The sequence below is a fragment of the Mustela nivalis genome (genome assembly GCF_964662115.1).
Source record: "Mustela nivalis genome assembly, chromosome: 6".
Lineage (NCBI taxonomy): Eukaryota > Metazoa > Chordata > Mammalia > Carnivora > Mustelidae > Mustela > Mustela nivalis.
In genome coordinates, this window is record NC_139025.1 from 2,101,236 (window position 1) to 2,122,813 (window position 21,578).

At 64.7% G+C, this 21,578-nt stretch overlaps 1 protein-coding gene across 1 annotated transcript; it reads right to left on the bottom strand.

Moving 5' to 3' along the window:
- Positions 1–17,847: 17,847 nt before the first annotated feature.
- On the bottom strand, positions 17,848–21,301 carry ZBTB42 (zinc finger and BTB domain containing 42). Its single transcript, XM_082737365.1, has one exon. It carries the CDS (start codon positions 21,284–21,286, stop codon positions 20,018–20,020), a length of 1,269 nt encoding a protein of 422 aa, XP_082593491.1. The 5' UTR covers positions 21,287–21,301; the 3' UTR covers positions 17,848–20,017.
- Positions 21,302–21,578: the final 277 nt, after the last annotated feature.

Here is a 21,578-nt window from a genome sequence, read left to right on the forward strand (position 1 = left end):
CAACTTTTTTATTTTTAAGAGATTTTTATTATGTATTTGGGAGAGAGCGTGCTCGCATGAGTAGGGAGATGGGCAGAGGGAGGGGAGAAGCAGACCCCCCACGGAGCGAGGAGCCCAACGCAGGGCTCGATCCCAGGACCCCAGGATCACGACCCTAGGGGAAGGCAGGCGCTTCACTGACCGAGCCACCCAGCTGTCCCATGAAATACTAAAAAAAAAAAAAAAAAAAATACAGAGAAAAAGATAAAAGCAGCTGATTCACAGGTGGTCCAGATACTGGTGCTATCAGACACGGATTTTTAAACAATTATGATTAAAACATTCAAGAAACAAAGGACGGAGATGGAGAATTCTGCCAGAGACCTGGAAGCTGTGAAACCATTATGAGATGGAAACTCGGGAACTGACAGTAAATAACTGGAACTACGAGTGAGCTGGCTGGCCCTGGACGGCGCGTGCAGGAGAGGCTCTCAGCCGCATTCGGAGCCGGCGCCTACGGCCTCTGCTCTCAGGGAGGCGAGCTCCCAGCTCAGTCCCACCAGGGTCCCCGTAAAGGGGTTCCCGCGGCCCGCTGGGGCTGCCTGCCCACCCCCTCCCTCGTGCACCCCCTCACCGCGCACTCTGGTCCTCGGCTTGGGGTCTGCTGTGGGGACACTTGCTGACCAGGAGTGTGTCCAGCACCAGGCAGTCTTCCCTGGGTGGGGGGGGCGCTGGCCAGGGCAGGGCTGCGGGCAAGGTGGGGGTACCAGAGTCTGAACAGGCCTGGCTTGTGGGATGGAAGGCGGCTTCAGGAAGCGGGGGAGATGCGGGTGGAGAAGGAGGAGCCACCCTTTTGCAGGAGACCCTCAGCCTCCCCTTGTGGGGGGTCAGAGCCCCCCGCCTCCCCGGAAGGCATCTGCGGACCTCGGGACGCAGGGCAAGCAGACCGCAGGGAGGGCTCCCCACCTCCCCGTCTTCCCCACCAGCCGACGGGGCCGCCCCGAAACACAAGCCCCAGGCTTTTTCTGCACCTCTGCCGTTTGCCCTGTGGCCCCTGGGCCAGCCCTGGCGCACCCACCGGTCACGCTTTATCCACCGGCGGTTCGACCCTGACAGAGAGCATGGCTGGGTGAGGAAGGGCTGAAGCCCGCGGGCCACCGAGGGGCCCTGCCTGCCTCGTAGCTGTGTCACTCCGTTCACCCTCCCCCGCGGACCCCCGTGCCCTGGAGCAGGTCCCCTCTGCACACACTGTGCTCCGAGGCACCTTCCAAACCTGGAGCCCCGAGACCTTCCCGCTGGAGGGACTCGCTGTCGGAAGTATGTCGCCGTGGCGGACGCGTCTGAGCGCAAAGACACAGACACTCCCGTGAGGACAGCCTCCACCAGAGGAAGAAGGACCAGAGGTCCGGCGCGGCCTGGCCAGTGGTGGACACTGCCCAGACACACGTCCGGCTGTCCCGGAGGACGGTGCCAGTGGGCACTCGTGAATCACCCAGCGGCTTGGGATTTGAAGCAAGTCACGTGGCTTCTCCGTGACTCAGTTTCCTCACCATCAGAAAACCCAGATGTGGTGCCCGGCCCAGGCAGAGGGAGGGAGGGGGCAGGAGAGGTGGAAACAGGCCCCCCCAACCCCCGGCAGGGTTTGGCAACGGGAAGGGTGAAGAGCTGCAGGAGGAGGCCCCGGGAGACCCAGTGTGGGCCCCAGTGTGGGCACAGATGGGATTTTTCTTTTTGTTTTTTTTAAAGATTTTATTTATTATTTGTTTGAGAGAGAGAGAGAGCATGAGCAGGGGGAGGGGCAGGCAGAGGGAGAAGCAGGGAGCCCGATGTAGGACCGACTGATCCCAGGACCCTGGGATCATGACCTGAGCCGAAGGCAGACCCACTGAGCCCCGCCGTGCCCCCGGCTGGGACTTTTTGAACGTGTGCTCTCTTTTCCCGTGAGAGAGCGGCCGCAGAGCATGTTTGGAGATGCGCCCCGGCGGCTCGGAGGGACGCCAGAGACAACAGTCAGTCTTTGGAGTTCCCAAAGCCACAGCAGAGACGCTGGTCCCAAAGCCAAAGTGTTTGTCCTTCTTGGCCCAGACTGGACTCAGAGCTTCCCCCTGGAGTGGGGGTGTGGGCAGGTACGAAGGCCCCCCGGAGGGGTTACCAAGGGAAGGGGAGGCACAGCAGCTCCCCCACAGTGTCAGAGAGTCGAGGCGTCAGGGAACCTGTCCTGTCCGGACAGCTTTGTGCTAAGCCCACGGGCCAATCTGTCCCTGCTGAGCTCCCCACAGCCTCACCTGTCTGCGAGCCCTGACTCTGCCCCCCGGGACGGGGCTCCGCTCTGCCTGGACGCGGGGCAGAGCGCCGGGGGATGGGGTTCCTGGGACCTCCCTGCTGTGCAGGCCAGGGGCTGCCACCTCCAGAGTCCTGGGCGACTTAGAAGAACCGAGGAGCGCAGACTTCGCTCTTTGCGGGAGGGAAGGCGGCTTCAGGAAGTGGGGGAGCCGTGGGTGCAGAAAGCAAGAAGGGGGTCTGGCCAGCAAGGAGGCTCCGAGGCGGCCGGCACCGGGAGCAGGATGGGGAGCAGGATGGGGAGCAGGATGGGGAGCAGGATGGGGAGCCTGCGGAAAGGGCCGGTCCACAGAGAGGTGCAGACGGCGGGAAGGACCATGGGCTCAGTGGGAGGCAGGGCCCTGGGAGGGAGCCCTCCGAGACTGAGCACCACTGGGTGCCCCTGTGAAGCCCGGCCTTGCCTACCCGCCACGGGCGGCCTACGGCAGCCCCACCACAGCTGGGCTGGGCGGGCTCCTCGTGGCTCTGGAGCGCTGGGCTCTAGGCTTCTCCTTCTCAGCCCCCCGGCCCCCACGTAGGGGGCTCACGCCCCACCCCGGGCTGGGGAGAGCCGTCCACTACAGGCCCTGGGCCGCCCCACACAGGACGCCGTGTTTCAGGTGATCAATGACCTCCCCTGATGGGTGGGCGGGGAGCAGACCCGCTGGTGAGCAAAGGAGGCAGCGCAGGAGGAGCGGGCTGACCCTGCTCCGTCGCGCAGGGAAAGGCGGACCTCCCCCTCCCCCCACCCAGGTGACAAGAAAAGAGAAGGGGGTCTTCCCGCTTACGAACACAGATGGAAGTCGGTGATGAGCATCAGCTTGGGGGAAGGCGAACCCCAAAGCCACTGAGGACGGTGTGCTGGGCCGCCTGGACAAGCTGACACACTCTAGTAAAAACTACCGGAATTATAGGATAAGCTGGCGAACTGGCAAGAGAAGCGTATGGAATGATTAAACTTTTTTTTTTCTGTTCCAATAATGAGCTTTTAAAACAAGAAAAATCTGTCCCATTTCTTGCCGTGACACAGAAATACGAAACACTTAAGGAGCCAGTAAGCACGGCCCAGGACCTGCGTGAAGAAAGCTCTGCGGTCTGCAGAGCGAGATCCGATGAGGGAAAGCAGCGCGGGTCTGCGGCGCAGGAGGGCTTGGCAGGGCGAGATGAGCAGAGACAAGAGCCGGAGGGGATACACCGAAAAGACCCAAGGGGGTAGGGGGCTGCCTCCCCAGGTATTAGCTCAGCCTCTGAAGCTACGGTGTAACCCAGTGAATGTGGAACGGATTTGGGACTAGACAAATCCCTGGACCCGAGTACAAGTTCCAGAAATCGTCACCTCATGTAGGAGAATTCTGTGCAGGGCGGCAGAGGCGAGAGGTCGCTGAAGAGGTAGAGGCCGGGCCACGGGAGGCAAGTTCCCAGAGCAGGTCCGCGCCCCAAGCAGCCTGACACAGCCACCACGTGCAGAAATCAAAAGGATTAGGGGAGAAAAAACAGATTTTGGGGGCGCCTGGACAGCTCAGTCGGTGGAGTGTGTGACTCTCGATCTCAGGGTTGTGAGTTCAAGACCCACACTGGGGGTAGAGACTGCCTAGTAGAGCCCCGTCATCACCCACTAGAGCCCCGTCATCACCTAGTAGAGCCCCGTCATCACCGCACAAGGGGAAAAGCTCTGGTCGGGAGAGCGAATGCCGACGGAGGCAGTCATCACCGCGCTCAGCGGTTACGCACTGACCTACTACGTGCGTGACTGTTTTATGTGACTGTTTCATGTTTCATAGTCCCCATATGGGGACTAAGGCTGGAAACGAATCAAAGCTCTAACCCTTACCGAAATTTTAGTCTATTAAAAAATAAGTAAATAAAAATAAACAAAAAATATATTTAAAGATTTTATTTAATTGACAGACAGAGATCACAAGCAGGCAGAGAGGCAGGCAGGGGAGGGGGAAGCAGGCTCCCCGCTGAGCAGAGAGCCCGATGTGGGGCTCCATGTGGGGCTCGATCCCAGGACCCTGAGATCATGATGTGAGCCGAAGGCAGAGGCTTAACCTGCTGAGCCACCCAGGTGCCCCCCAAAATATATTTAAATGTTAGGGAGTAGTAAGTCCTGAGATCAAAAAAATAACTCGGGAGAGAAAAAGAAATTAAGAAAGCAGCCCATCCTTGGGGCGCCTGGGTGGCTCAGTTGGTTGGACGACTGCCTTCGGCTCAGGTCAGGATCCCGGACTTCCAGGATCGAGTCCCGCATCGGGCTCCCAGCTCCCTGGGGAGTCTGCTTCTCCCTCTCACCTTCTCCTCTCTCATGCTCTCTCTCATTCATTCTCCCTCAAATAAATAAATAAAATCTTTAAAAAAAAAAGAAAGCAGCCCATCCTCAATAGCATCTCAACAATTTAAATATTTATGGGGCACTTGGCCATCTCAGCTCAGTCCCTTAGCCTGACACTTCCTTTCTGCTGAGGTAATGACCTTGGGTCATGAGTTCAGCCCCACAGCACGCTCTGCCGGCAGTGGGGAGTCGGCTCAGGATCCTCCCTCCCTGTCCCTTTTTCCCTTCCCACTCACACAGGCATGCACACACTTTCTCTTAAAAAAAAAAAAAAAAAAAAAAAAAGAATGAAATATTGAGGAATAAATCCACCTGATCCGGGCAGAGTCCTGAGCTCTGAGAGCTACAAAGCAGCGCTGGAAAGAAATCATAAGCAGACAGACATCTGTGCCCACGGATGAGAAGGCTCGACATCGCAAAAGGTCGGTACTACCCAGGGCAACCTACAGATTCCGCGCGGTCCCCATGGGAATTCCGAAAGCCTTTCCCACAGAAATAGGCCAATCCTCAGGTTCGCGTGGAATCGCCAGGGGCCCCGAGCAGCCCAGACAGTCTTGAAAAAGACTCCAGTCGGAGGACTCACGCTTCCCGACTTTGAAACTTCCTGCAGAGCTACAGTCATTAAAATAGTGCAGGACTGGCCTAAGCACGCCTGAAAGGACCCATGGAGCCGCATAGACAGCCCGGACGGAGACCTCCCCACGGATGGTCGGCCGGTGTTTGACGACCGTGCCAAGACCTCTCAATGGCCAGAGGACATTCTTGTCAACAACAGCTGGGCACTAGCAAGCAGAGAACGAAGTGGGACCCTCACCTCGGGTCGGGACCAAAAATTAACTCATGGGCGCCTGGGTGGCTCAGTGGGTTGAGTCTCTGCCTTCGGCTCAGGTCATGGTCCCAGGATCCTGGGATCGAGGCCTGCAACAGGCTCTCTGCTCAGCGGAAAGCCTGCTTCCCCCACTCCCTGCCTGCCTCTCTGCCTACTTGTGATCTCTGTCTGTCAAATAAATAAATAAAATCTTTTTTAAAAAACCACGTACACATGAAATAAGCTTCAATAATTGTTTAAACAAAAATAGTTTATCCTGGGAGGGGCCGGGGGACAGGCAGGGGTGAAGGCACGCAGCAGGAGGTGGATGTATCAGGAGCTCATCCCAGCTCTGTGGCCCCTCAGGCCTTGGCAGCCACCTCTCTCCCCGCCTGCCCTCCCTCTCCAAACCAGCCACCTCCCCAACTCATGGAGGCCCCAGGTCCCCAGATCTCCCCTGCCAGGGCACAGAGAGAGGCCAGGAAGCCCTGTGGTCACCCGCCCCCCGCAGCCAGCCACCTCGCTGAGTCCCCCAGGGAGGACACAGGCAGCTCTCCCCAGGAGGGATTCTGTAGGCACCCAAGGGCACCCCATTCAGTGTCTTGGGTTCCCATGGAGAGCCCCCTCCAGAGACCCCAGATGGAGCAGCTTTGCGGGGGAGACTGCAGTCACTGTTGCGGGGAGAATGGAGCAGATGAACAGGAGCGGAGGTGGAGGGCAGGCCGGGAGTGCGGGGGCCTGCGGTTCCTTGAAGACCCCTGGCAGCCCTGGGCCGGTACTGGAGCCTCTCCAGCTCCTGCACTCCCTTCTCCTTGCCCTCCTGGGGCTGCCGCCCCCCAAACTGCCCAGAGACCCCTGGAGGTCCCCACCTCAACCTGCTCTGCCATGGCCGGGCTCCCGCAGAGGCCAAGGCTGCCACTCCAGGCCCACCCCCGCAAAGGCGCCCCCCCACCCCCTTCCACCCATCCCCCTAGGCAGACCTCTCTGTCCCCCCATGCCTGTGCCAGAGTCGAGGTCACCGCCCCGGCGGCCCCCCCACCCCCTGCCGTCCCTGTCCAGCCCATCCTGGCCACCTGCCTCGCCTCCCACCCCCCCACCCCCGGTCCGCACGCAGACGCTCGCAAGGCCTTCACAGCTTGCTTGGGTCGGGGGAGTCCAGGCCTCGTCCTCGCCTCCCACCAGGGCAGCCGCCCCCCTCTCTGCACCCAAAGCCCCCTGTGCTTCCCCCTTTCTCCTGGGAACCCCCCCCCCAGCCCCGCTGACCCCCGCCACCGGTCCCACTCGCCCCCTGGTCCGCGCGCAGGGGCAGGGTCTCCCTAGACGTCCGCTCCGACCTCCCCGCAGGGCGGGAGCCCACCTTCCACCGGCGCCAACTGCACTCAAAGCGCGGCGCTTTCCCCAGCCCCACGATCTGGGCGCGGAGCCGGCTTGCACCCAGGACCCCCAGCGCATCCCGGAGAGAGGCGGGTCCTGCACCGAATGCGCTGCGGCCCTCGGCAGAAGCACGGGGTCTCCGGAGCGGTCCCCGGGAGGCCGGGCGCGCCCCACCCCCACCCCAGATGTGGAGAGCCCGGTGCTGAGTGTCCTCGGGACGCTGAGCGGGTCCCCAGATGCTGAGAGCCCCTGCAGACTGAGAGGAGCTGAGGACACCCCCTTACCCGCAGAGACCTCCGGGCGCTGAGGACGTCGCGGGAGGCGGAGCACCCGGAGCTCCAGAAGGAAGGGGCGTCCCCGCGCAGACGCCTGGTTCCACGCTGCTCAGAGCAGGAGTCTAGGGCTCACCGCCTTGTGACCCCCACCGTCTGGCCGTCCCAGTCCCATAGCTTCCCAAACGGACTGAACCCTCCCCCAGGAGACCTCGTGGGGGAACGTGGAAGGCCTCGATTGTACCCGCAGGGCCTGGCCGAGTGAGCCGCCGCCCGCGCTCCCAGGGGTAGTGCCCACTCCTACCCGAGCGTAAGTGCAAAAGTCCTCTTCGGCTTCAGGGGCCACGGGGGGTGAAAATCACTCATCTCCCCACGAACACGGCACCCCCATGAGGCCAAGGTCTCCCCTCCCCCCCTCCTCTGCGCAGGTAGGCAGGGCGGCCTGGTGGGCATGGAGGAGCGCGGTGGCCATGGTAGGTCCCCCTGCTGCTTCTTGGAAAGCACAGGGGAGTCTGGGCCAGCCGTCTGCCTTAGGGATGTGGGGAGCCTCCTCCCTAAGCAAACCCCCCCGCCTGGAATCCGGTTATGCTCCATCCGGCCCCCTTTTCACTCACCCCCACACTGTGGTTTCCAACAAAAGACCGCAAACTGGGGTGATTAAAACAACAGAAGTTTATCCTCTCACACCCTGGAGGCCAGATCCAGAATCAAGGTGTGGTCAGGGCCGCGCTCCGCGTGGTCCTCCGGGGGGGTGCTCTGGGCTCCCAGCTGCATCCCTTCAAACTCCGCCCCACTGTCCCACGGCCTCTCCCCCTGCGTGTCTGTGTCCAAAGGCCCCTCTTCTTACAAGGAGACCAGTCATGTTGGATTAAGGCCCACCCCAATAACCTCTTCTTACTTGATTACATCGGTCAAGACCCTATTTCCAAATAAGGTCAGTCACACATACTGGGGATCAGGACTTCAGCAGAACATTTGAGGGACACAATCCAACCCATCTGGCTGCAGAGAGAACCTACTTGATAAGCGAATGTGGATTTACAAGGAGCTGTAAGATAGCTTGAGGGTTGGGTGACGTTTCCAGGAACTGCGCCCCAACCTCCTACCAGAGCCTGTCTGGGTAATGGATCTGCAGGCTGCGCTAAGCCCAGAGACACCCCATCGCTCAGCAGCAAGCTGACGCGGCCGCCACCTCCGGCCCCAGAAATACGCGGCCTTGGCCGGGAACAGACTCAGCAAAGCGTAATCCCAGCAGCCCACTGGTGTCCTGGTGTGGCAGGCCCCTTCCAGGCGTCACACGAGGCAAGGGACGCAGGCTTGGGTGGTCCCTCTGAATTCCGATTGGGAAGACAGGATTCCCAACACGGGAACAATCAAAGACACGGGACAGCCACAGTGACAGATCCCTACCCTGGCCGTTAACTCCACTCTCTTCCCTCCACTATAAACACGGGAAAAGCTGAGTGTCCACTCTCCCAGCTGCGCTGCCGCCATGTTGGTCTTGGGGCATAGTTCTGGCCGGTGAAATGGGGAGCGTCTGGGCATTTCCATGATAAAAGAGACATTGCTGTCACTCTCCCTTTCCACTCTGCCCAGCCTGGAGCATGGGTGTAGCAGCTGGAGCTATGGCAACCCTCTGTGACCAGGAGGGAAAGGCCCCTCCAGGTTACAGAGAGGCTGACACCCCTGGGCGGCTGAACTTCGCTTCCAGGCCTCCTGCCCTGGGAGGAAAACAAGCCGCGTGGGTTCAAATGACCACACTTGTATTTCTACTCCAAGCTAAAAGGGCGTCCACTGGTAGGGCTGCGGTCGGTACATCCTAGAGTTCACGAGCTTTTCAGCAAACGCGTGGCATTTCTCAAACTCACTTCACCAAGTTTAGCAAGTAAATTGAGCTTTTTTCCAACTGCTTGGAGGAAGAGGGGAGGGGCTTAGAACCATCCGCCCAGGCGGAGACGGGGGCGCGTGGATCGGCCCGGAGGCGGGTGCAGGTGCGCGTGGGGGTCCCCCGGGGGCGGGAGCGGGGGCGTGTGGGGTCGCCCCGGGGGCGGGGTGCGCGTGGGGTCGCCCCGGGGGCGGAGGCGGGTGCAGGTGCGGGTGCGCGTGGGGTCCCCCGGGGGCGGGTGCGCGTGGGTCGCCCCGGGGGCGGGAGCGGGGGCGCGTGGGTCGCCCTGGAGGCGGGGGCGGGGGCGTGTGGGGTCGCCCCGGGGGCGGAGGCGGGTGCGGGTCCGCGTGGGGTCCCCCGGGGGCGGGGGCGGGTGCTCGTAGGTCGCCCCGGGGGCGGGAGCGGGTGGGTCGCCCCGGAAGCGGGGGCGGGGGCGCGTGGGTCGCCCCGGAGGCGGGAGCGGGGGCGTATGGGGTCGCCCCGGGGGCGGGGTGCGCGTGGGGTCGCCCCGGGGGCGGAGGCGGGTGCGGGGGCGCGTGGGTCGCCCCGGAGGCGGGGGCGGGGGCACGTGGGTCGCCCCGGGGGCGCGGGCCGGTGCGCCTGGGTCCCCCCACCCATGTCCGCGGGCGGTGGGACTCCGCGATCTGCCGCTGCCCCGCGAGGACACCCCCGCACTCCGTCCCTGCCGCGCGACACGGCCCGTGGAGCGCAGCGCTCGCAGGCGGAGGGCCTCCTCCATCCCCTCCGGCCCCGGGAAGGTCCCCGCGCTCCCGCTGACCCGGCGCGGCGGGCGGGCGGACGAGGGTCGGGCGGGGTCCGCGGCCCGCCCCGCGGACAGGTGAGCCCGGCAGGTAAGTCGGCGCCGAGTCACCGTCCGGTCCCGCCGCCCAGCGCGCCGGCCCGGGGAGCCCCGCCCCACGCAGCCGAGGGGCCACGCGCCGCGCGTCCTCCGCGAGCGCCCACGGCGCGGGACGGACAGACTTCCCCCGAGTCCACCCGCGACCCGCGGCGGAACCCGCGGCCCAGGGGCTCGCGTTTCCCGGGGGACTTCCGGGAGCGGCCGCACGCCGTCCCCTGTGACGGGGGAGCGCGGGGAGGCGGAGCGAGCATGCGCGGTCGGGTCGGCACTTCCGGGCGGGCAGCGGGCGGAGGCTCGGCGGGTCGCCCTGTGCGGCTGTGGGCCCCGGACCCCGGGTCGGCCGTGCGGGGCCGTTTCCGCCCGCTGCCCGCCTTTCCTCGCGCCCGTCAGCTGGGGGGCGGGGCGGGGCGAGTCGAGTCGTCCCCTCGAGACCTCCCGGGGAGGGGCGGGAAGGAGCGGGGTGCCCGGCCCGGCCCCGCACCCCAACGCCCCAACCTCACCCCAGTCCTCCGGCTGCCACGCCCCCAGCGCCTGGACCCCCAGTCCCCCGCCCCCGACCGCACATCCCTATCCCGGGACCCGCACACCCCCAACCCCTGGAGCCCCAGTCCGGCCCCGGACCCCATTCTCCCAACGCCTGGACCTCAGCTCAGTCTCCCGGCCCCCACACCCTCGGTGCCCTGACCCCGAGTTCTCTGGCCCCAGACCTCACCCCAGTTCTCTAGCCTCAGGCCCCCACAGCCCCAGTGCCATGACCCCTGGTCCTCCCGCCCCGGACTCTTACACCCCCAGTCCTCAGATCTCAAGCCAGTTCTCTGTGCCTGGGCCCCTACACCCCTAGTGCCCTGACCCCCAGTCCTCCGGCCGGACTCCACACCCCCAGTCCCCGAAGCCCCAGCCCTCTGGGCCCAACCCCCACATCCCCAAGTCCCAGACCTCACCCCAGTGCTCCCACATCCCCAGTGCCTGGACCCCAGTCCTCTGGCCCCAGACCCCACAGGCCCAGCCCCCAGACCACCAATCCTTCAGGCCCTCGGCCCCAGCCCCCTCCCTGTGGAGGTCCATCAGGCCAGGCAGGACAGTGAGCAGCGGCTCTGGGACCTGGCTGGAGGCTGGTGACCCCAAACTCTGGAGAGGAAAGAAAGACGAGGGCAGGGCTGGGAGCCAGGGCAGGCTGGGGCCACGTCCGCCAGGGAAGAACGGGCTGGACGTCCGAACGGGGATGCGAGCTGGCAGGGCCTGACAGATGCCTTGGCAGACCAGGGCGGTCGTCCTGGGGATGGTGACTGTGCCTCGGACCGGGGTGTCAGCAGTGGAGGTGGATGTCCCCGGGTCTGCTGCAGACGGAAACCCCAGCCCTTTCTGTGGAAGTGAGGAGTACGGCAGGAGCAGGCAACGCAGGCTCCCGGGGGCCCTTGGTTGCTGGAGAGGGAGCGGCGGAGAGAGCACTGGTGTGGGGGGGACTTCCAGACCTCATCCTGGGCTCCTGGAAGGCCCTCAGGAGAGCGTGTGGGTGTCACAGGCGGCATCAGCCCAGGAGGCACCGTGGGGAGGGTCTCTGGTGGAGGGTGCCTGGGGGCTCAGTCCGTAGAGCGGCTGACCCTTGATTTCATTCAGCTGGGTCGTGGGACCCAGCCCCACGCTGGGCTTCATGCTCCTTCGGGGGCTGCTTCAGGATTCGCGCTCCTCCTGCCCCTCCCGTGCTCGCTTGCGCACACTCGCTCTAAAATAAGTATCTTAAAAAGGGAGAGATGGCGTTTGTCACGACGGAGAGGGTGAGACCCCGCGGGAGCAGCAGGGACGCAGAAGGGAGCCTGCCGGGGCTGAGCCCAGCCGTGCTTGCAGAGATGGGACGGGGTGAAGCGAGGCCAGCGGGGTGGAAGGAAGCTGGGATCCTCGGGAGCCAGGGGTGCTTAGCTGAGCGACCCACAGTCCGGTGGAGGCCCCGGGCCCGTGACCTGAAGACAGCCTGGAGGTCGCAGATGTCATGAGCCGCGTGGGAGGGTCGGGAGGAGCCGAGCTGGAGTGGACCGCAGGGGAACAGCTTTCCCCGGAGCCGGGTGTGCGGAGTCCAGCGTCCCCGTGGGAGAGGAACGAGCAAAATTAGTCAAGTGGCACAGGAGAACGAGGGGAGGGCAGCGGAGGGCAGAGCGCACGGCACGGCACGGCAGGGCAGGAGTCCGCGCGTGGTCACGGCGGTCAGCAGGCCGACAGATTGCATAGGCGGTTGCTCCTCTGAAGAACGAGAAAGTTGGAGCCACACCGTGATCATGCGCCGGTTAAAAAGGATCAAAGATATAAATGTAAGTGAAGTAAACCTGTAAAAGTGCTGCCGAGAACAACGGTGAATCCCATGACACCAGAGCGGAAATGCTCAGTAGCCAGACGGACAGACGACGCTCGTGGGCACGAGCGCAGGGTCACCTGTAAGGACAAATGTAGACGAAGTCATGCAGAGACACGGTTCCTTACCTGTCGATTTTGGAAAATCCTGGAATGTGGTCACGTGCCGTGGTGGGCAAGCAGAGGGCCGGTGCGGGGCGGGGACGCAAAGCCACCGACGCCTCCGTGGAGGTGGTGCTTTCCTGGGATCACAAGTGCTGCTGCCCACGAGGATGTCCGCCCGGGCTTCCGCGGGCCAGCGAGACCCAGTCACGGTCATTTGCTGGAGTGTCTCATGTACCAGCATCACTCTGGGAACCCCCCCGGTGTCCACCCCCCGGGACCGGGCGATGACACAAGCCCACGGTGAAACGGGTGGGACTGTTCAGAGGTTACAGCCTCCAGGCCGGGAAGGTCTCTGCCGTCTGTTTTTAAGAGAAAATCCACAGCACTCAGAACGGCTTCTGTGGTAGGACACCTCTCGGGGGGACGCGAGAGAAAGAATATCCGTATTTACAGAAACACTGGGGAACACCCAAGAAATGAGTGGTGGTGGGAGCCCCTGGTGCTGGGGGCACACGCCGGAGGAAGCAGCCCTGGTGTGTCTTTGAATGACAAAATCAGGATGAAAACACGACCCAGGGAATCCGGGAGGTAAAAGGACCGACGTAAGCAGTGATGGGAAGTCTTGCTGGAGGTGCGGGCTAGAGGACCCGGTTTCAAGTTTAACGTAAATCACGTACGTTGGTGCCTAATGACCCATAACCCCCGAATGACCCCACTTTCCCCCGCCCAGACCCCATCAGGCAGGAACCAACTTCCCTTCCTGCGAGTGACCAAAATTCCCAGTTGCCTTTAATTTCTTTGGTATCCTTCCAAGAAACTTCGGTCGCGACGCAAATGTGCGTTCTTGTACTTCTCGGTCCCTGGAGGGGACATACTGCCACCCCCAGGCTGCGGGGGCTGAGGCAGGGGAGCGGGGACCCACAGACTCTGTCCGGACCGAGTCAGACACGAGCCTGCCAGGCTCAGGCCCCACAGCCCCGCCCAGGAGGCTGTGACCATGGTGTCGTCTGTGCCGGTCTGAAGCAGGAGGGCATTGGTCAGCATCTTCTCACGGAAAGCGTCACACCTGCCAGTTTCCAGAGCTCAGAGCTCCCTGCGCCCGTCGCCGGCTCCCGCAGCCGCTCGCTCGCCCCTGTGTGGCCCAGCCCCGGCTCTGTCCGTGACCTTTCACTATTTTCTTGGGGTTTCCTTAAACATACACACGTGGAAATGCACAGTGAAGATTCTTGACGGCTACGTGGCTCACCACCCTATAAGACCTGAGAACTGTCCGCCACTCCCCAAAAGTCCCCTCGTCCCCCTGTGCGGGGGCAGATGTCGGTGGTTCTCCCAGACGCTGCCCCGCCTGTCCTAGAGCTTCGCGCAGGTGAGACTGCATGGCGGATGCCCTTCCCGCCTGCTGTCTGTCCCTCGCACCGGGGACCTTCGTCCCCGGCGTCGCGTCCGGCTAGCCTCCCACCTTCACAGTCACATGCCACGGGATGACGTGTCCTCTCCAGCCAGGGGACATTTGGGTTGTCGCAGGCTCCCGGGGAATGTGGCTATTGCTACCACGGACCGTAAGGAAGGTCCTTGTGGGGACACATGTCTCCCCTCCCCTGGATGAGCCCTCTGGGGGAATGGGCGGGTCCTGTGACCAGTGTCCCCCCGCTTCACAGGGAACTGGCGTCCCTTCCCCAGTGTGGTGCACCGTCCCAAGTTCCTGCCCCGTGCAGGTCCCGCAGTCTGGTGCTGTCAGGCTTCCGGTTCGGACACGGGCATGTCCCGTGACCTCACTGTGGGGGCCGCAGTGACTAGGGATGCTGAGTGCTGGTCCGCATGCCCCCTAAGAGTCTTGGGACGCGTCCACCAAACCTGCTGCTGCCGCAGGCATCTCCCGGCGGAGACACTGTGTGCCTCTCGGCGCCCCATGCACCTGCCACCCACCCACCCGCACTCCTGCGCCTTCACCTCATCTCAAACACGGGTGGTTCTCATGGTGAGGTCCTGGCCCACCCACGCGGGGCTGGTGTCCCCAGGACCCCGGGCGGCTGGCCTCACTCTCCTTCTGGGTGTCGTCAGAATGGGCTCCAGCAGACCTCCCATTCCGCAGGCTGCGCAGGGAGGGGACGGGCCGCATCCATCCAGGTGTGGGTTCCCGAGGGCTCAGGAGGAAACAGCCAAAGACTCAAGGCCTGGACAGGGGAGCCGAGTGGAGGGGAAAGGGGCCGGCAGCTTCAGACACGCGGGCCCAGGCGCACGATGGAGGAGCTGCTTGGTCAGGGGACGGGGAGATGGAGCTTGTGCTGCAGGGGGGTGGGGGCCCTGGACTTGAGGTTCCCGAGGGGCTGTAGCTGTTGTGGGACCCGGGCCCGGGGGGTGTGCAGAGGTGGGGGAGAGGCCATGGAGCCTGGGGGGGCCACTGAATGCGTTTGCCCACAAACTGTTGGGTGTCCAGGACCTTGGCCTCAGACCCTGGACAGGGAGGCAGAGGGAGCTGGAGCTTCTGTGAGCAAAGGGACCTCAGGGCGCAGAGCCCAGTGGGGAGAGGATGGTCTACACGTAGGGGGGTGCGAGCCTCAAGACCCATGAGATTTCGGGAGAGGCGGGGGGAGAGATGTCCCTTCCCGGCCCCGCTTACGGGGGCAGATGGGAGCGGCATCCTGCAGGGGAAGCAGAGCTGGAAGGGACAGCCCGGTGGGACAGCGAGGCCGAGGGTTCGTGCCCTGGGGCGCCGGCAGCAAGGGGGTGAGGCTCAGGTGCGGGCCGCCGAGGAGGGAGTGGGCAGGTGGGCTCGGGTCCGTCAAGGCCAGGCCTCCCTGCGCCGTGGCTCTGGACAGGGGACGGCAGCAGGTGGTGGTGGCCAGCGGCCCGTGGGCTGCCCGGCCCGTTGGAGGGTGAGACCGAATCCTCAGCAAACCTTACTGACGAGAACACCGCGGGGACCGGCTCCGATCCGGGCCTGGGTGTGCTTCCGAGGCACTGACTGCTGGAGGGGCTAGAGTGGGTCTCTCCAGAGTCTGCCTTGCACGGTCACTGAGCTGCGATGTACGGTCTTTACAGAGGCGAGGCGGTCGGGTTAAAACGAGGTTCCTGGGGGACCCTCGTCCCCTGGGACTGGCGTTCTTATAGGGGCAGGCGATCAGGACCCAGGCACGGGGAGAGGGCGGCGTCTACATGCCCAGGAGAGAGGCCCCTGGAGCACCCAGCTCTGCTGACGCCGGGACCTTGGATCTGCAGCCTCAGGAACTTCGAGAGTGTACACACCTGTGGTGCAAAGCTGCCCAGGGCGCGGTGCTGCGTCGCACAGCCGAGGACAGGCGCTGTGTCTGCAGCACAGGGCAGGGAATGGGTTTTTCTGTTTACAGACTTCCGTTCAAATTGCTGAAAACAATGCCATTTGGCTCCAATCAGGGAGGTGAGTCTATGCACCCCTGGATTTCCGGTGATGCCCCAGGTCCGCTGACGTCTCCGCAGACCCAGGCTGAAGCTGGGGGGGGTGTTCCTGCCATCCCGGGCCCCTGGCCAGCCGTCCCCATACTCCTCCCAAAGCCCCATGTGCCCATGGGAACCCCTACGGGGGGCTCGGCCAGGGAGGCTGAGGGCTGGGGGCAGGTAAGGAGGCAGGCCCAGATCCCAACAGTGCTGGTCCCCAAACCGCAAACTGCTGGCGCCCGCAGCCCAGCACAGCCACAAGCCCGGCATGCCCAGGACGAGCGCGGCCTGCTCCGCAGGGCACTGTGGCCGAAGCCCTTGGCCACGGGGGCTCTTCTGAGCTGGGGATGGCCCCAGGGGAGGCAGCTGTGGTACACCGGCCGGCCGTGGTCCGCAGCAGCGGGGGCGGCCAGCTCCTGGTGGCTGCTGCCTGTGTGTCCCCGGGCATGCCCCCAGTCGCCTGCAGGCATGTGCCGATGTTCCCTCCTTCAGATGAGAAGACTGAGGCAGAACGGAAGCACCCTGGGGACCCGGGCGAGGAGAAGGTGGCCCTCCCCAAAGGCCTCCACTCTGTGATAAGCAGCGGAGGGCTGCTTTCCACGCTGCTGTTGGGGAGGTCGGGTGAGCGTGGTGAGAGAGACCCAGACCCATTTTCCCTTCAGAAGGGACAAAGGAGGTGCGGTGGAGCTGGGAAGTACCCGAGAGGCGGGGAGCCCCCAGGGAAGGAACACCCCTTCCCCACCACTGGGCAGCATGGCCGAGCCTTCCGTCCTCCACTTGGAAGTTGGCCCAGATTTTAGGGGTCGGTTTCTGTGGGACTCTACTGGGAAGAAGTGCTGGTGGAGGGAGGAGGAGGCTCCAGGCCCTGCCACGTGCCTCAGTTTACCATGTTGTCGACAGGTTAGGCTGGATGGCTCCAGCCCCAGAGGCGTGGGTGGCGGAGCCCACAGTGAGCTGCGTGTGGGTCGGGCCTTGCAGCCCTGTCCCGGTCAGCCCCTCCCGCTAAGGATGCCTTTCCACCGCCGCCCCCCCCCACCGCCTGGTTGGCATGGCAACAGCCTCCTGGCTGGTTCTCAGAAGGCCGGCTGAGTCACCAGCCCAACTGAGAATGTGACAGGGTCTCCCTGCAGGACAGTGGCCCTGGTCCAGAAGGCAGGCTCATCGGGAGCCAGGCTTCGTGGGGGAGGGAATGTGCTGGGCACCATTTCTGAGAAGCAATGGCCTGCATTTGGGGTCAGGACTGGTAAGGCCTCAAAGTACAGCCCAAAGCCCAGCAGCCCTTTTCAGTGCCAGCTCAGCTCAGCACTGCCTTGGGGCCCCCTGGCAAGGACGGTGTCCCCTGCCCTTGGGTCTGCTTTGGCTCTACCTGGAGGACACTTTGGCCAGGACCAGGCTTGAGACACACACATGAGGCTGTCTGCTCGTCTGCCCCGGGCCTGGAGAATACAAGGGCAGCCCCGAGAGCCCCGGGGCCACGTCCCCACGCGAGGGCAGAGTAGGGGCTGCCCCCACGGGGGCAGAGCCGCCCAGCCACTGCCCAGCTCCATGCCACTTGGTCTCTCTAGAGTTGCAGGAGGGCCCCACGGGGTGAAGGTGGGGCCAGGAGAGACACACACCCCCAAGTTTTGCCCACATCTCCCCAGATTGGGCCTCTGGGGGCCCAGGCCCACCCGGAAGGAGGCGGGGTACGTAGGAGTTGTGGTGGGAGAGGAAAAGGCAAAGGGTATGTGGGGGGCCGGTGGGGGCACCCGGGCGTCGCGCCGCCTCCAGAAGGCAGGTGGACAGAGGGCCCAAGACCAGTGGACCAGGAGGCCTCAGATCCAAGCTGTGGCTGCTCAGCAGGTGCCCCCATTGCCCCCTGTGCAAGAAACCAGTGCCCTCACCAGGTCCCAGCCTGCGTCCTGCCCCCACCCCCATGGCAGGGAGAGCAGCCTGAGGCAAGAGGGTGTGCCCCCATCCATGGCCCTGCACTAGCCCACACCCCCCTCTACAGGGCACCCTCTGAGGCAGGGTCCCCAGAGTGGCCACTCCCTGCCTAGGACCCTCCCCTGCACCTGGGCTTCTTCTGCCCCCACCCGCCCAAGCCAGCGGTGCCCCCACTTCCCGCACACACTTGGAGATGCCCGCGCTCCTGTCCCTGGAATGATCCCGGCCATCTCCACAGGGTGCAGACTTTATTAGCAGGGTCAGCATGAAGACGATGACCGGACACGGGACAGCTCCGGTGTCCAGGCTGTCGTGGCAGGCGGGTGCACGCAAGCCAACCGTCCCACGCAAACCAGTGTCCTCTGGGTCCCAGGAGTCGCCCACCCTGGGGCAGAGCAGCATGAGACCGCGGGGAGGGGGCGGGACAGGACCAGGAGGACCCCACACGGCAGGCCCACCTCGGACGGCATCCGTGCGCCTCTACCACACATCCGCACATGTTTCTGCGTCAGACATACAGAGTTCCTTGGACCGGTGTTGGTTGTCACATTAAAAACTAACCACTTCTCTTTACATTAACTTCACAGTAACTGTTTGCCGAAGACAATGAATCCAGTGTTGGTAAGTCAGGAGGAAAGTCCGCTTCTTCCCCCACGGAACCTCTGGGGAAAACCAGGGCGGCCACCTCTCCCTGCCGTGTGGCGGGGCTGTGGGCATGGCTCACCTCGCCATTTGCTGGAGACACACACACACACACACACACACACACACACACACACGGAAACCTGCTCATGGAGGACATGACACGGAGTGTGAGGTAGCCCTTTTGGAGGAGCCCACGGTCAGGACGATCTCAAGCAGGGGCCCCTTCCTCAGTGCGCTCTGGTCTGTGGATGGGCCAGGGCCTCGGAGCCCCGCGCACCAGGAAAGGCCCTGCAGCACGTGGCAGGCTGTCCACCTGCTGGGAGAGCCGACCCCCTTCCGCCCGCCCGCCGTGAAGGCCATCGGTCATCTCACTCCAGACAAGGCAGACAAATACATACGACATCAAGTGGTTGCAGGACATGAGAAAATCACTTAAGCTTGGCTGGACTCTGTCCTCAGTGCCTCCAGTCCGCGGACCTGAGGAGTCCAGGGGGCTCTTGGAAGTGGGGACAAGGCCCCGTCTGCCCTCTCCCCCTTTGTCAAAATCACACTCGGGCAGCAAGACTGGCTGGGTGACCCCCACCAGCTACAAATGCAGAGGTCTTTCGGGGTCTAGGAGCTGTGGATGACAGTGGGGGGCCGTGACCCCAGCCCAGCAGGTGCTTGTCCCCTCCCTGTTCGATGGCAGTGTGCACCCAGGCCCTGCTGGAGGGAAGGGAGAGCCTGCAAACATGGCCCTGCACTGGCCCCCAGCTCGGTGCTCTGGAAATGATTGGCTGCTCTGGGGAGACCTCAAGCGGGCAAGCCAAGGACCTCAGGGTGAGGCCCACTGCAGCCCTGTGGCAGCCTGCGACACTCAAGGCCCCTCCTGGCCCCACCCAAGGGAAGCTCTGAGGCACCCCAGGCCCCAAGCTCAGGCAGGGAGGCAGCACGGCCCACCGCCCGTGGGCAGACATCTGGCAACCTCAGGGAAGCTCTCTCTGCGTCTAAAGAGAATTGTTCCCAAACCGCGACTTCCTCCCTCCCAGCTACCTGCAGTGTGGTCAGGGTCACTGACTCCGGGGACCCACCTCCTGCCCCAGCACCAGGAATGCAGGAGCCCCTTGGCATCCGGCTGGTTCTGCAGCCCAGCCACAGCAGCTGTGCCTCGATGTCCCCGCCTGTCCTCAATGTCCCCCTGTGCCCGGGGCCTCCCAGGAAGGCTCCTGCTGCCACCCACCAGAAACGGCCTGGTCCGTCCAAGTACCCTTTTCCCGACACGCCGGCAACCTCCGTGATGTGCGAGTTCTCTACCACGCCCGGTGCCGGGCTCCTGAGGGTGCCCCAGCGAGTCAGCGAGGTGGTCAGGAGAGCCCCCCTCGGAGGCAGAAGTGCGTTCTCCTTCTGGGTTCAAGGACGGTGGCTGGGCTGGAGCTCAGGGCCCTAGGGACAACCCCCCCACCCCCCACGGAGCTGACTCGGGATGGAGAGGAAGACAGTGACCAAGGTCTGGGCATAGCTGGGGGACGGAGTCCATTGGAGGCTGGGGGGAGGGAGCAAGGTGTGGAAGAGGGCGGCCCCAGCCGTGCTGAGTGCCCCCAAGTCTGGCACTGCGGTCCAGGGGCTGTGGGGGCCCTTCCGCTGGGAGCTACAGCACGGGGGCTCCCTGCCACCTGGAGCTCCCATGCCTCGCCTTCCGTCCCTGCGGCCCCCCTGGGCGGCCCCTCCCCGCCCTCCCAAGGACAGGTCACGCCACACCACGCCCCACGAGGACAGGTCACACCAGCAGGGACTTGACCAAGCCACAGTGGAATTTCCGGACGTGGCGGTAGAGGTCACCGGACTGCGTGAAGCGGCGCTCGCACCAGCGGCAGGCGTGCGGCTTCTCACGCGTGTGCACCACGGCGTGGCGGCTCAGGTTGTGCGAGTACTGGAAGCTCTTGCCGCACTGCGTGCACGTGTAGGGCTTCTCGCCCGAGTGCGTGCGCTCGTGCCTCTTCAGCGTGTAGGTGCAGGAGAAGGTCTTCCCGCAGAGCGGGCAGGTGGGCAGCGCGCCGTCAGGCGACAGCCCGGCCCGGGCCCCTTCCCGCTCGCGGAAGTGGGCGCTGAGGTGCAGCTGCAGGCCGCGGCCGCCGGGGAACAGCTTGGTGCACAGCGGGCAGACGCGGAGGGGCCCGCCGGGACCCAGCTCGCCCCCACTGGTTCCCCGCTCTGCATCCAGCTCCAGCTGCCCGCGGCCCGCGCCAGCGGCCGGCAGCGGCTCCAAGCCCACAGCCCGGCGCTCAGCTGTAGGAGCGCAGGGGGGCTGCAGGGGGCGGTGAGGGCCGCGAGGGCCGCTGTCGTCCTCGGGTTCCGACAGCGAGTCCCGCGAGTCCTTCACCGGCGGCGGGAGGCCGGGCTGCCTCCGGCGGCAGGCGGCTGTCTGGAGGACGCAGGGTGGGTGGACTGGCTCCCGCCGGGGGCTCCGCTTCAGTGACAGGTCCAGGGCCCGGTCCGAGTCTCCAGGGCCCTGCCAGGGAGGGGGGCCCGGGGCTCGCGGAGGGAGGGCGTGGACCCCAGTCCGGGGCGGCTGGGTCTTCGGGGCCGCGGGGCAGAACACCGGGGACCGGGCGGGCTGGGGGCGCGGGGGCTGGTCCAGCGGCTCGGCCCGGGCGGCGGGGGTCCCCCGGTGCAGCGCGCGGCCCCTGTCCCTGAGCCTGCCCTTGCAGACCTTGACGACGTCGTACATGTGCAGGTAACTGGCGGCGGCCAGGACGTCCTCCACCGGCAGGCTGCGCAGGTCCAGGCGGCCCTCGTACATGAAGTCCAGCAGGCGGCCGAAGGCGGGCGCCGTGACCACGTCGCCGTTGAGCCGCACCGCGTCGCGGCTGCCCGCCGGCCGGTCCCTGTAGAAGAGATGGAAGTAGACGCTGCACGCGGCCAGCACGGCGCGGTGGGCCGGGAAGCGCGCGGCGCCCACCAGCACGGTGCAGTCGCACAGGAAGCCCTGGTCGCGCTGCTGCCGCAGGCGCCCCAGCAGCCGCGCGCCGTGCTCCGGGAACTCCATGCGCCGCGGGCCCCGGCGGGCGCGGACCGGGCGTCCCCGCCCCCGCCGCCGCCGCCGCCGGCACCTGCCCGGGCGCAGGAGAAACTCCACCGAAAGTAAACAGAAGCCGCGGGCCGGGGGCGGGTCCCGGGGCGCGAACCTGCGCGCGCCCCCGCCGGGCCGCCCCTGAACTTCACTCCGGGGTGCCGCCCGCCGCGTCCCCCGACGCCCGCGTCGCCGCCCGATGCCCGGCCGCCGCCGCCGCCGCCGCGGGCCCCATTTATGGCAGCGCGGCCGCGGGGAGCGGGAGCCG

Coding starts and splice junctions, on each gene's coding strand:
- ZBTB42 (XM_082737365.1), bottom strand. CDS start 21,286: ATGGAGTTCCCGGAGCACGGCGCGCGGCTGCTGGGGCGCCTGCGGCAG.